The 13,052-nt window shown below is 37.6% G+C and overlaps 1 protein-coding gene across 1 annotated transcript in view; it reads left to right on the forward strand.

Moving 5' to 3' along the window:
• DNAH3 (dynein axonemal heavy chain 3) overlaps window positions 1–13,052 on the forward strand; it is a 218,215-nt gene that overhangs the window by 41,035 nt on the left and 164,128 nt on the right. Inside the window, exons 12-15 of the mRNA XM_044657457.1 lie at window positions 7,090–7,226; window positions 7,925–8,030; window positions 8,193–8,371; window positions 10,682–10,866. Coding sequence (XP_044513392.1) covers window positions 7,090–7,226; window positions 7,925–8,030; window positions 8,193–8,371; window positions 10,682–10,866 — 607 coding nt within the window. The remainder of the gene's footprint in view (window positions 1–7,089; window positions 7,227–7,924; window positions 8,031–8,192; window positions 8,372–10,681; window positions 10,867–13,052) is intronic.

Consider the following 13,052-nt stretch of genomic DNA (forward strand, 5'->3'; position numbering starts at 1 on the left):
TAGTGTGTGGGTGTGGGTTGCTCAGCTCACGTTTTAGTGAGAGCTATTTTACCCCTTTATAGCATGGAAGTGCCCTGATTCCACGTACCTTTAATGCTGTGCCCTGTTGTGGAGTCCCTTCGATCGTCTGGATTTGTTTTTATGTCTTCTTGAGGAGTCCTATATGTGTGGGTTAGGAGAGGTCAAGCAGCTGCTTTTTACTCTGCTGCCATCTTAACCTGGAAGCCCCCCAATAATTCTTAAATTGTCTCTTCTGGATCTATTTTCCAGGTCAGTTGTTTTTTCAATGAAGTATTTCATATTTTTCTATTTTCTCTATTTTTTTCATTTTGTTTTATTGTTTCTTGGTGTCTTGTGAAGTCATTAGCTTCTAAATACCCGATTCTAATTTTTAAAGACTGAATTTCTTCCATGACCTTTTGATCCTCCTTTTCCTTTTGGTCCATTTTCTTTTTAAGTCATTCTTACCATCCTTTAATTTTTTTGCTTCATTTTCCAATTGATCAATTCTGGCTTTTCAGACACTATTTTTTTTTAAATTTATGTGCCTCTGTTTCCAGATGACCTATTTTAAACCATTGTTTTCCTTTTCTCATTTTTCTCCAACCTGCCTTATTTGATTTTTTGAATTCTTTTTTGAGCTCTTCCAGAGCCTGAGTCCAATTCCCAGGATTTTTTGAGGTTTTGTTTGAATTTCCTTGGATCCCATCATCCTCTGTTGCTTCTATTTTTTATTCTTATCTCCATAGAAACTGTCAATCATTATTTCCTTCTTTTTCTTCTGTTGTTTGCTCATATATTTTTTCCCTCCCTGTGGACTATAAAGTTGCTACTTTGTTTACTGGACCTGAGCATTTAAGTGCTATGCCCTGGAGGGAATCTTCAGTCTTCTCTCTCCTCTGCTTATATACTGGATTAGACTGGTTGAGCTGACCTGCTGAGCTAATCTGCCCTGAGGCCAAATCTTTGCCAGTTGCAATGGAGGTTGAGGGTGCCCAACCAGGTGGTTACCCCTGTCAGCCCCCATCAAAGCCTGAAACTCCCATGGTGGAGCCAAGGCACACCATCATGGATGCAGCCTTCACCCCAGAATCCCACAGTCAGCCTGTGTCCTATCACAGGTCTCACTGCAGTAGTGGAAGAGGGGGATTTGGTTAGCCCAGTTTTATTTCTGGTCTTTCCCTTATACTGTGGAATCTACTCTCTCTGCCTACATTTTAAGTTGTGTTCAGCAGGAGAGTCCCATGACTCTGCTTGTTGTTGGGTTTGGATTTCTGCCTTTTTAGATTCTTCTACTTTTTAAAGATTGACATGGAAGGATAGTCAGGAAGGTTCTGCATTTTGCCACTCCTAAGCCACCATCTTGATTCTACCCCAACTAACCTGGCAAGGTGTAATGAGAACAAGAAGGGTTCCTATACTTTTATTTGCACTAAAATGATCCTTTTGAGTTTTAAACAGTGTCTTTTTATTACTGGAATCTGTAAACAACTATGAGTTTACCCCGTCTATGTCCTGTGGCAAAACAACTTTGACTGTATATCTTATCAATTTTTGTCTTTCTAAATGAAAAAAAGACTGTCCTCATACCCAGATATGGCTTCTTTTGGCTATCTGAGTTGAAATTTCTTTTTAACTTCAGTCCAATTGAACAAACATCTCATTTGCCTATCATGCTGACATTTTTCTAGGCATTGAAGATATAAATATAAAAACAAAATGGCCCTGACCTTAAGGTGTTTGTACTCTATTTGGGGAGGATCACTGTGGTAGTAATGTCTGTCTGTAGGATGAAATAGGTATGTTCTCCACCATGCTTGCCCCTCCCTCTACACCACTTCCTAAATTTCCTAATAGCCTTCTAAATATACATTATTACCCCACCCTGCCTTCTGTCTGTTCATTTTCTTTTGTGTACCAATGGGAGACATATTCCTGTCATGAATTTCATCACAACAAGTCTCAGTGATTCTTATGCAATCAAATTGGTCTTCTTGGATTACAATCTGTGGTTCTTCTGGCCTGCTAACTAGAATTTGAACATTTCTTGTGTTTTGTAACCTATTTCTAATTGTCTCAATGGGATAGTCTTCTTTCATTGTAAATATATTCTATGGCAGCACTGGTAAAGGCTTTCAAGTTAGTTTGCCCAGACTGCAATTTTAAGTAGCCTATGAGCTCCCCACATTACTCCAGAGAGCAGAGGAAGTGCTCACTTTGGGTAGCTGGACAGAGGGGAGGGGCATGCAAAAATGTCCTCGAGTGCTGGGAAGAGGAAGAGCAGAACAGATCCCTCCTTCTGGCTGGGCACATGTGCCAATACTTTGCCAATGTTGTTTTATGGTATCTAGTTTAGAGAATATATATAGATAGTCTTCTTTCTTCCCAGTCCTTCTAAGTTTTAAAACCAACTGATGTAATCTTCCTCTTTCTCCCCTCCCCCTCTTTTCCTTTTCTCTTCTGCTCTGAGGGCTTGAATGAGATGTGAATCAGCAATTCCATTCCTTCAGATGAGATGCAGCTCATCATCTCTCTGTAAGGAATGGAAACCATGCTTCATTATAAGTCCTCTGGAGAAAGACATTGGTTATTTCATTTTTTATAGAGTTCTTAAGTCTTTCAGAATTGTTTTCCTTGACTCCATTGTTGATCTTTTAAAAACTCTTTCCCTGATTTTGATCACTCTTTCTATATTAGTTCATATCACCCAGGGTTCTTTGAAATTGTCTCACTTTATCAAACAGTTTAGTAATTCTCCATTGCATTCCTATAGTACATTGTTCAGTCATTTTACAATGGATAGGAATTCCCTTAGATTCTACCTTTTCCCATTCTTTTTATCCCTGCTAATTTCCACTGGCTTTTGAGGCATCTCTCAATCTAAAATAATTTTTTTTATATTGGTTACCATTTTCTTTGGTTTACTCCTCTATCTTGCCCTGACTTCTGCCCTTGAAGTTCAGGGTGGTAGGTTTTCTAGTCCCTCTATGGCATCTCAGAACACAGTATTAGGGACTCTAACAGAGTGCTTGGCACCTAAGTTATCTTAATCTGAGTGCTGCCATGCTTCATGGTTAGTGATGCTGCCAGGGGTATCTAGTTTCACACACACACACACACACACACACACACACACACACAATTTTTACCCCATCCCCAACCCCGATTTCTCTTGAAAGACCCACATTTTTGTTGCTTCCTGAACATAGTCCTACTGGATATTTCAACCTGGATATCCTATGAAGGCATCTCAAACTCAACAAGGCTGAAACAAAATTCACTCTTTGTTAACTTAACTACATGCATCTCTATTCATTTCTAATTATGTTGCTAGGCTATTAGGTTGCTTGCACTGGCTTTGTGGGTGGCTCCCTTTCCTATTATCCAGGACTTTTGGTTTACTTTTGTGCAACTCTGGTGTGTAATGAGTAATTTCCTATAGTTTTTCATTAGATTTTTTCATTTTGGAAGAAGTCAGCCTAGAAAGATAATTTAGAGATGGATTGGAAGGACTTTAAATTCCAAACAAAAGCTTGGAGCTTCCTAAGTAGGGAAATGACATAGTCAGACATATGCTCTAATAACATCAGTTTTGTATCTGTGTGGGAAGTTGGATTGGCAAGGGAAGAGACTAAAGACAGAGAGACCAATTAGAAGGCCATTTCTGTAATGACTGACCATAATTTCAGAAGACTGGTGAAGATACATCTCTTCACCTTCAGACAAAGAAGAGATGGACTCAAAATGAAAAATGTGACTTATGTTTTTTGGACATGGCCAATGTGGGGATTTGTTTTGCTCAACTGTGCCTATTTGTTACAAAGATTTTGTTTTTGTTTTTTTTTCCAGTGGCAGGAAAAGGGAAAGAAAAATAAATTCTTGTTAATTAAAAAATAAAATAAATGTATTTCTTTAAAAAAATCTATTATTATATTATAGTTTAGGAAAAAGGTAAGAAGGATTTGAACCAAAGTAAGGTAGCCATGTGAGTAGAAAGAAGGGAACAGATGCAAGAGATATCCTGGAGAGAGAAATGGCAAGACTTGTTGACTGATTGTATTGAGTAAAGGAAGTAAGAGAGATTAAAGAATGGAGACTGATTTCAAGGTTATGAATCTAGGTGACTGGAAAAATGGTATTGCCCTCAACAAACATAGAGAATCCAAGTAAAGGAGTAGTGGGTTCAGGAATAATGGATTCTGTTTTAGTCATATTGAGTTTGAGATGCCTATCGGACATCCAGGTAAAAAAATGTCCAGCAGGCAACTGGTAATATAGCATTGGTCCTCAGGAGGGAAATAAGGCTTAATAGATTCAGAATTCATCTGCCTGAAGATCATAATTGAACCCTTGGAAGTTGATCATCAAGGGAAAGTTCAGAAAGAGCAAAGAAGAGGGACCAAAACACTCCAGGTTGTCACACACACACACACACACACACACACACACACACACAGAGTTCATATAAACTTATCTAGCAATAATGACTTTATCCTGTATTCATAAAGTTGATATTTTTTTAGACCCAAGTTAAAAGAAGCTTACATTTTTCCCTACTAAATTTTCTCTTTTTAAATTTTTCCAAAGGTTTGGAAATCTTTTTGAATACTGAATCTGAATCCCTATTGGTTGTTATCCCTTTCTACTTCATGTTATCTGGAAATTTAATAAGAATTTCAGGTATACCTTTATCCAAGTTATTGATAAAAAACATTGAACAGCCTAATATCAAAGACAGATCCCTAGGAAACTCTAATACAGACTTCCCTTCCAGTCTGACATTGAACCATTATTATATGAACCCTCTTTAGGTCTTATCCCTATCCTCCAACTGGTTCTTAATTCACCAGACTTCACTATCATCTAACTCAGTTCTTTCCATTTTGTCCAAAAGGACAAATGAGAGACTTTGTCAAGTGATCTTCTAAAATTCAGGTTTACTGTGTTTGTAGCATTCCCTTGACATACAAGTCAAATAACCCTGTCAAAAAAGAAAATTGCATTCTTGAAGGAGCTAGACTGTTATTAATAATCACTTCTTTTTCTAAATGCTTACAAACCATCCCTTCCATAATATATTCCATATTTTTGCCAGGAATTGAAGTCATCTATATATAGTCTATAGTCTAAAGATTCTATCTTCTTTCTTTCTTTTGAAATTAGGTCAGTATTTACCCTTTAGCATTTCCTTCTGCCTCTAAAATTCTCCTCTCTTTTTTCCCCCTTCAAAGTATTTCTTTTTTTTTTTTTTAAACCCTTAACTTCTGTGTATTGGTTGAAAGGCAGAAGAGTGGTAAGGGTAGGCAATGGGGGTCAAGTGACTTGCCCAGGGTCACACAGCTGGGAAGTGTCTGAGGCCATATTTGAACCTAGGACCTCCCATCTCTAGGCCTGACTCTCAATCCACTGAGCAACCCAGGTTCCTCCTAAAGTATTTCTAATCTTTTAAGAAACACTGCATTGTTCCTGAAAACATAGAGAGTAGAGAGATACTCTTTCAACCATTTTACCTTTTCCTCATATAGGAGGGCGACTAGTATTTTGTTCATTCACAGCAGTTAGTAAGCACTGGAATTAACAAACATAATATATTGATTGCATATCACTACAAAATTTCCCTTTCTCTTCATACTTGCTTACAAGAATATTCTGAATTCTGACATTCTTATTGTTGGAAACTCAAATGGTGAATTGCCATTACAAACTACCTATTTGAATGTTGTTGGCAACTGAATGAGGATTTATTTATAGGAAGCTTTTTATGGGGTTTTCTCTGCCTGTTCTTTCAATATGGTGATAGTTTGTTCAGCCAGAGTTGTTCTATAATTAACAGATTCTCCCCAAAGCATGGATGAAATTCCAACCCACGGATTCCTAGATTGGCTTTGAAGTTATTTTAAGGGGTCTGTAAATTTGCTGAGCATTGCCATTTTAGCTTTATATTATCTATATCCTAGAACTCAATCTTTAGGTTTTCATGGACCAAGTTAAATCTTAGAGGGTTGCCTCCTTTTTCTGGGCAATGAAAAGTGCAGGTATCAAACCTTTCAGAGTCTTCTTTTGTTCATCCCCACTCCAAGCAAAGTTCAAAGTGATTTTTCCCTTCTTGCATCTCTTCTTGCACCCTATTTGGACTTCTTCCATTCATTTTATCACGTTCTAATTTATATTGTGTTTATTTGTATCATTTTTTATCTTCAAAACCAGATTACAAATTCTTCAAGAATAAGATCTTCATCTTATTTATCCTTGTTTAACTTGCTTTTAATAAATGTTGAATGAATGTTGCTCAAGGCAAATCATTCCTTCCATGTAATCAACCCATGTCAGTTACTTATCCTTCATAATTTTGCTAAGTTGGGTTCTCAGACAACCATATAGGAATGTTACTTTCCCATTAAATCAAAAATGATTTAATAATTTCTTTCTACTCTACCACAACATATATTGGTCTTCTTGTTTCAAAGTTCAGATTTTCCCCAGGTCAAACAATGTCTCCTAAATAATGAGTAGCCTGATACAAATTGCTTAATTAAATTCTAACATGGTCCTTAGCTCTGTCCCTCAGCACCATCTCATATGAAGTGATTTCGATCTTTTAACTTATAAACATTTTCCTAGAACTTATCTCCCAGTTTCTAGGATGTTAGATTATTGTTTCCTTAATCTAGTCTCAGACACTCCCTAGCCTTTTGACCCCTGGTAAGTCATTAACCTCTGCTTGCCTCAGTTTCCTGAGATCTAAAATGGGGATAAAAATAGTGCCTACCTTCCAGAGTCCTTGTGATGATCAAATGAGATAATAATTGTAGAGTATAGCCTAGTGCTTGGCTATAAATGCTTGTTTCCTTCTCTTTCGCCTTAGCCACAGTTACCGAGTCTGAAATTTTCTTTAGGGAAGATTTCCTTCAAGGTGGGCTGGTGGCCTGACCACTTTCAAAGACAGGAAATGATTAAAAAAAATGTAAGGATCATCCCTGGGGTATTAATAATGCATTATAGGGGATAACATTTTAAAGTGAGAAAGTCCTTGTATTCAGGGTTACTTCCCTTTCTTGGTGAAAACATAGTTCCATTTATGTCCTTTAGGTAGAATTGAACCTTTTCCCAGAGCTCCAAGGGGATAATCTGACTCTTAAGACTGTCTGCCCAGATGAAATATTAGTTTCAGATTTTATGAAGCAAACGAAAGAGGTTTTTGTAAAAAACCAAATAGGCCCCAAAAAGTAAGTTGGCTTGGTCTTAAATCTTATTACTGCATTTATTTATCTATTTATTTATTCATTCATGTATTTATTCATTCATTCATTTATTTATTCATTTGTTTGTTTGTTTGTTTGTTTATTTATTTATTTAAAACCCTTACTTTCCATCTTGGAGTCAATAATGTGTATTGGCTCCAAGGCAGAAGAATGTTAAGGGCTAGGCCAGTGATTCCCAAAGTGGGTGCTACTGCCCCCTGGTGACTGCTGCAGCGATCCAGGGAAGTGGTGATGGCTACAGGTGCATTTATCTTTCCTATTAAATGCTATTAAAATAAAAAAAATTAATTTCCAGGGGGCTAAGTAATATTTTTTTCTGGAAAGGGGCAGTAGGCCAAAAAAGTTTGGGAACCACTGGGCTAGGCAATGGGAGTTAAGTGACTTTCCCAGGGCCATACAAACAGGAAGTGGCTGAGGCCATATTTGAACCTAGGACTTCCTGCCTCTGGACCTGGCTCTCAATCCACTGAGCCATCCAGTTGCCCCCTTTATTACCTATTTTAGATCCATCAACTCTATTTATCAAAGAATTTCTCTTTGCTAGTTTTTGTTGGTTGCTTTTTGAGGGGCTTGGGGGGAGGATAGATAGTCATGCTTGGGAGTCAATCACCACTGACTGTAAGGTGTGTTTTGTTTATGTGTTTGTATCTTTGATCTGGAAGATACTTAGATGTGTATGAAAAATACAGAAATCTTTTGAATAACTCTGCAAAAGAAGATGTTAAAGCTTTTCTCTCAAAATACCATGATCTAGATGATTTTGTGGAGGTAAGAAGCCTTATTTTTTTACCTTGAGCACTTGAATGACATTAACCCCAAATGACCCAGCTACAAATATTTTTATAATGCCTGCCAAATGATCAGTATTGTACACTTGGTAATGCCCAGAGGGCCAGCTAAGCCATAGAATACTTCCTTTCCCCCCTATAGTACATTGAGAGCTTGAAGAAATTGAGAGGAGAAATTGCATCTATGCACATCACAGTTCCTTTGGCCTTGTTCTGTCTCGATGCCGAAAGTCTAAATCAAGATTTCTGTGATCGGTGTGACAGTCTGAAAAACCAGCTGATTCAGTTCCAAGTTGATGAAAACCGGGAGCAGAATAGCAGGTACGGTTTTTATTCTCTATAGAGAAATTACTGTGAAGATTTGTACAGAAGAAGTAATTAGGAGTGAAGGGAAGGCAAATGAGGCTTGGAGTCAGGATGACCTGAGCTTCATCTCCAACCTCAGACACTTACTAGTTTTGTGGCCCTGGGCAAGTCACTCTACCTCTGATTGCTTTCCCCATCTTTAAAATAGGGATAATAATAGCACCTGCCTCCCACAGTTGTTGTGAAGATCAAATGAGATAAGAATTGTAGAGCACTTAGCATAGCACCTGACACCTAGTAAGCACTATATAAATGTTAGTTATTGTTCATATTGGAATTCTTTCAGCTTCTACCCTGGTGTTAAAGTATCAGGAAAAATCTTTCAAAGATCCAAGCAAAAAATTATATCTAGGGGGAGAATGCAATGAGATTTTATATTTTGGATAGAGAAAAAGAGAGGGAAGAATGGAAAGATTTCCATGCCAGCTGGATGGTTCAATGGATAAAATACTGGAGTGGAGTTAGAAAGACCTGATTTCAAATCCTTCCTCAGAAGTTGGCTAACTATATTACTCTGGGCAAGTCACTTAACCTTCTTTGTGACTCAGTGTCCTCGTCTGTAAAATGAGGAAGTTGGACTCAATGGCTTCCAAGGTGCCTTTTAAGTCAATAGTCCTTTTTTCTTTGCCCAAATTGCCTGTGCTCTTTCAAAGGTAGCCCAAGTTGTTTTTTGAGTGGAACTTTCTCCAAGTAAAGACTTTTCAAATCATTTAGTAATACATAGCCTTTAGGAAGCTGGGTTCTCACATGAGCTTTTCTCCTGCCTAGGGTAACACCTACCCCAGGATTCCAGAACTAACCAGGAAAGTGATGTCATACAATCGGTCTGGCATATTTATTTTTAGGAGAAAATCATCTAAATTTAAAACAAGCCATTGTATATTTGCAATTCATTTCATTTAGTCTCAGAGAACAGCCTCAGATTTTCATCTCATGTAACCCTGCCAAAATTCTTAGAGGAATTCTTAGTCTTTACCTTATTGGATTGTGTCTTCTCCAAAAGTGTTCAACTGTTGCCTTCTTGTTCCCTATTAGGACTGTAAATGCCTTTGAGGTGGGAAGCCAGGTTTTTGTGTATGTGTTATTTTTGTATCTCCATACAACTCCCAACATCCACGATGCTATTCACTGACCTCCATTACTTGGAAAGGACTGATTCTGGAATTCCCTTTTCTTACTGGCTGGATTAGAAATATATTTCCAGTGGCTACTGTTTACAAAAAGTGAGACCTCATGGAAGTTGGGCTCATAATGTACTCTACAGGGGAGATACAGTATCTGATTGAATGCATTGTTTGGAACATTTTATTGCAAAACGGTTAAATGAAACAATTTCATAGTATTAGAGATTCCACATAGACACACTGTTGGTGTAGAAAATGCTTAATGATTTCTGTTTGGTTCAGTCCATTGCATTTGTGAGAAGCTGCTTTCAGTTACAAATAGTCCAACTATAAACCACTAAGAGGTAAGGCAGTGTGGCGAAATGGATGAAGAGCTACAGTTAGAAAAACTTGACTGTTTTTAATATCTACTGGCCCTATGACTTTGAACAAGTCACTTGGTTTCCTAGTGATCAGATGAGATGTTTGTAAAAGGCTTAGCACAGATCTTAGCACAAAGGAGGTGCTTAATAAAAGCTTGTTCTTTCCTCTCCCCATCTCAATGCCCCAGGCAGCTCTCTATCTGTATTTGCTGTAGAAGAGATATTGATATGATTTGGGGGAGAGAATTCATCTATCAAGAGTCCCCTATAGGGTCCAATGAAACCACCTTTGGAGGAAGAAACAAATAAACTTTCTAAAGAATGGAGACTTTGTTGTTTAGTCATGTCCTATTCTTCATGACTCCATTTGGGGTTATCTTGGCAAAGATACTGAAGTGCTTTGCCATCTCTTTCTCCAGCTCATTTTCTAGATGAGGAAACTGAGGCAAACAGGGTTAAGTGACTTGTGCTGGGTCACACAGCTAGTAAATGTCTGAGGCTGGATTTAAAATCAGGAAGATGAGTCTAGGCCTAGTACTCTATCCACGGCACCACCTAGCTGCCCTTAAAGAATGGAACTAGAAAGATATATTTATTATATCTTTATATAATCTATTTTATATATTTATTATATTTTTATATATTTATAATTATATATATAGCTATATATATAATTTTATGTAATATATATAATTTTATCTATATAATTATCTATATAATTAATAGGTCTTTAATAGTACTTTTAGGAGCTGCTACTCCCTCTACTTTCTCCTCTCTAGCCTCTGCAGCCAGTATAATATGATCGCAGACAAAGTCAGTGAGATCCCCACCAACACTGAGGAATTGGTGCATCTCAGTGCATTCTTAAAGAAGGCCAGTGAGGTAACCGTGTTCAAACTCAGGAGACAAATCTCTACGGCAGCTTGGAGGCTGGAGTTCCTGATGAATTATGCTGATCTTCCTTGTAAGTCTAATCAATACCCAACACATTCCCCCCCACCCCAAGAGATAGAGAGCCCATGGCTGACTCATAGCAGACATGTCTTCTGTCAGACCTTAGATTGGGGAGTCTAACTCAACCCTGACCACTCGGGAAATCGAGGGGGATGGTAGAAGAGCAGAGCATGGAATTGGGAATCAAGAGTCTGTGCAGCCAAGGATCCCTGTAGGATATGAGAATCATATATGACATGATATCACTGTAATAGTCATCACTCTATGCAAGACAAGTTGCTTCACTGCTCTGGTTCTCTTTCAATTGACTACACCAGTGATGGGCAAACTTTGTAAAAGAGGGGCCAAAGGAAAGGAAATGCTCATCTGTTTCTAAGGCAACTCTTTGGGAGTTTCATTGTATTGTATCTTACTCATTGTATTCAGATTAGGAATAATATCGTGGGGCTGGATAGAATATTTCAGGGGGCTGCATCTGGCCCGCGGGCTGTAGTTTGCCCATCACTGGACTAGATCAGTGATGGGCAACCTTTTGAGCTTGGCGTGTCAAAACTTGCCAAAAAACTGAGCATAACTCGGGTGGTGTGTCACTTTGAGAAAAAAACATAATTTCACGATATTTATAGTTTAAATAACAAAAATGTATACTTGTAATATATAACTGTATTTAATAAACCAAAATGGGTAAATTAATACAGGTAGAATTGTCATCTATAGTGCACAGAGTGTCTACACTACACTACAGCAAATGTTTTATTCTTGGCATGTAGCATCATACTTCTCTGTATGTGGCTGTGTGTCATAGAAAATGGCTACACATGTGTCAGTGTTGACACACATGTCATAGGTTTGTTATCACCGGACTAGATGATAGCTATGGATCCATCCATTGACAGCATTTCATAGTCAGCCAGTCAGTAAATAAACATTAATTAAGCATCTACTTATTTGCCATTTCTTGTTACTCGGTTGTTTTAGACTCGCCTGCCCCATTTGGGGTTTTCTTGGCAAAGATATTTGGAGTGATTTGCCATTTCCTTCTCTGGCCCATTTTACAGGTGAGGAAACTGAGACAAACGAGGTTATGTGATTTGCCTAAGATCACACAGCTAGTAAGTGTCTATGGCCAGATTAAACTCAGGAGGAAGAGTCTTCCTGACTCTAGACCCAGCACTCTATCCACCTAGTTGCTCAGCCATATGTGCCAGGCACTGTGCTAATTAATAGGGATTCAAAGAAAGATTAAAAAAAGGACCAGTCCCTGTTCTCAAGAACCTCCTCCCAGTCTAATGGATGAGCTAGGTAAAAACAAGATATATCATTCATATATATATAATAAATTGGAGCTAATCAACAGAAGGAAGATACCTGAAATAAGTAGAAATGGAAAAGATTTATGAAAGAAGGGGTAGGCTTTTAGGTGGGATTTGAAGGAAGCCAAAGTAAAAGCTCTCAGCCTGTTTGGTTTTGGGACCACTTGACACTCTTAAAAATTATTGAGGGATAGGATAGCTAGATGGGTCAGGGGATAGAGAAGCAGGCCTGAAGATGGGAGGTCTTGGGTTCAAATCTGACCTTAGACACTTCCTAGTTGTGTGACCCTAGGCAACTAACTCATTTAATCTCAGTTACCTAGCCTTTTCTGTTCTTTGGCCTTGGAACTAGTAACTAGTATCGATTCTAAGATAGGTAAGAGTTTTCAATTAAAAAAAGAAAAAAATTGTTGAGGACCCCAAAGAATTTTTGTTTGTATGAGTTATATCTGTTGTAGAAATATAAACACACACACACATATATATATATATATATTTATACCATGTTAGACATTAAAATGAACTAATTTTGAAATATTGTGTTACTTCATTTAAAATAATAATAATAAACCCATTTCAGCTTGACAAATTTTTATAAAAATTAACTATTCCAAAACAAAAATAAAAAGTGGGAAGAGTGGCATTGTTTTACATTTTTTTGCATATCTCTTTAATCGATTTAATAGGCTTAACAGAAGACAGCTGGATTCTCAATCTGCTTCTGCACTCAATATGTTGCAATATGTTGTTTTGGTTGAAATCTCTGAAGAGAATCCAGTCTCAAACAGACACGTAGTTGGAAAAGGGAAGAAGAATATTTTATTAGGCAAATAATATCTTAATATTTTTATGAAAACAGTTTTAACTTCTCAATAATCCCCAG

The sequence above is a fragment of the Gracilinanus agilis genome, chromosome 1 (assembly GCF_016433145.1).
Source record: "Gracilinanus agilis isolate LMUSP501 chromosome 1, AgileGrace, whole genome shotgun sequence".
Taxonomy (NCBI): domain Eukaryota; kingdom Metazoa; phylum Chordata; class Mammalia; order Didelphimorphia; family Didelphidae; genus Gracilinanus; species Gracilinanus agilis.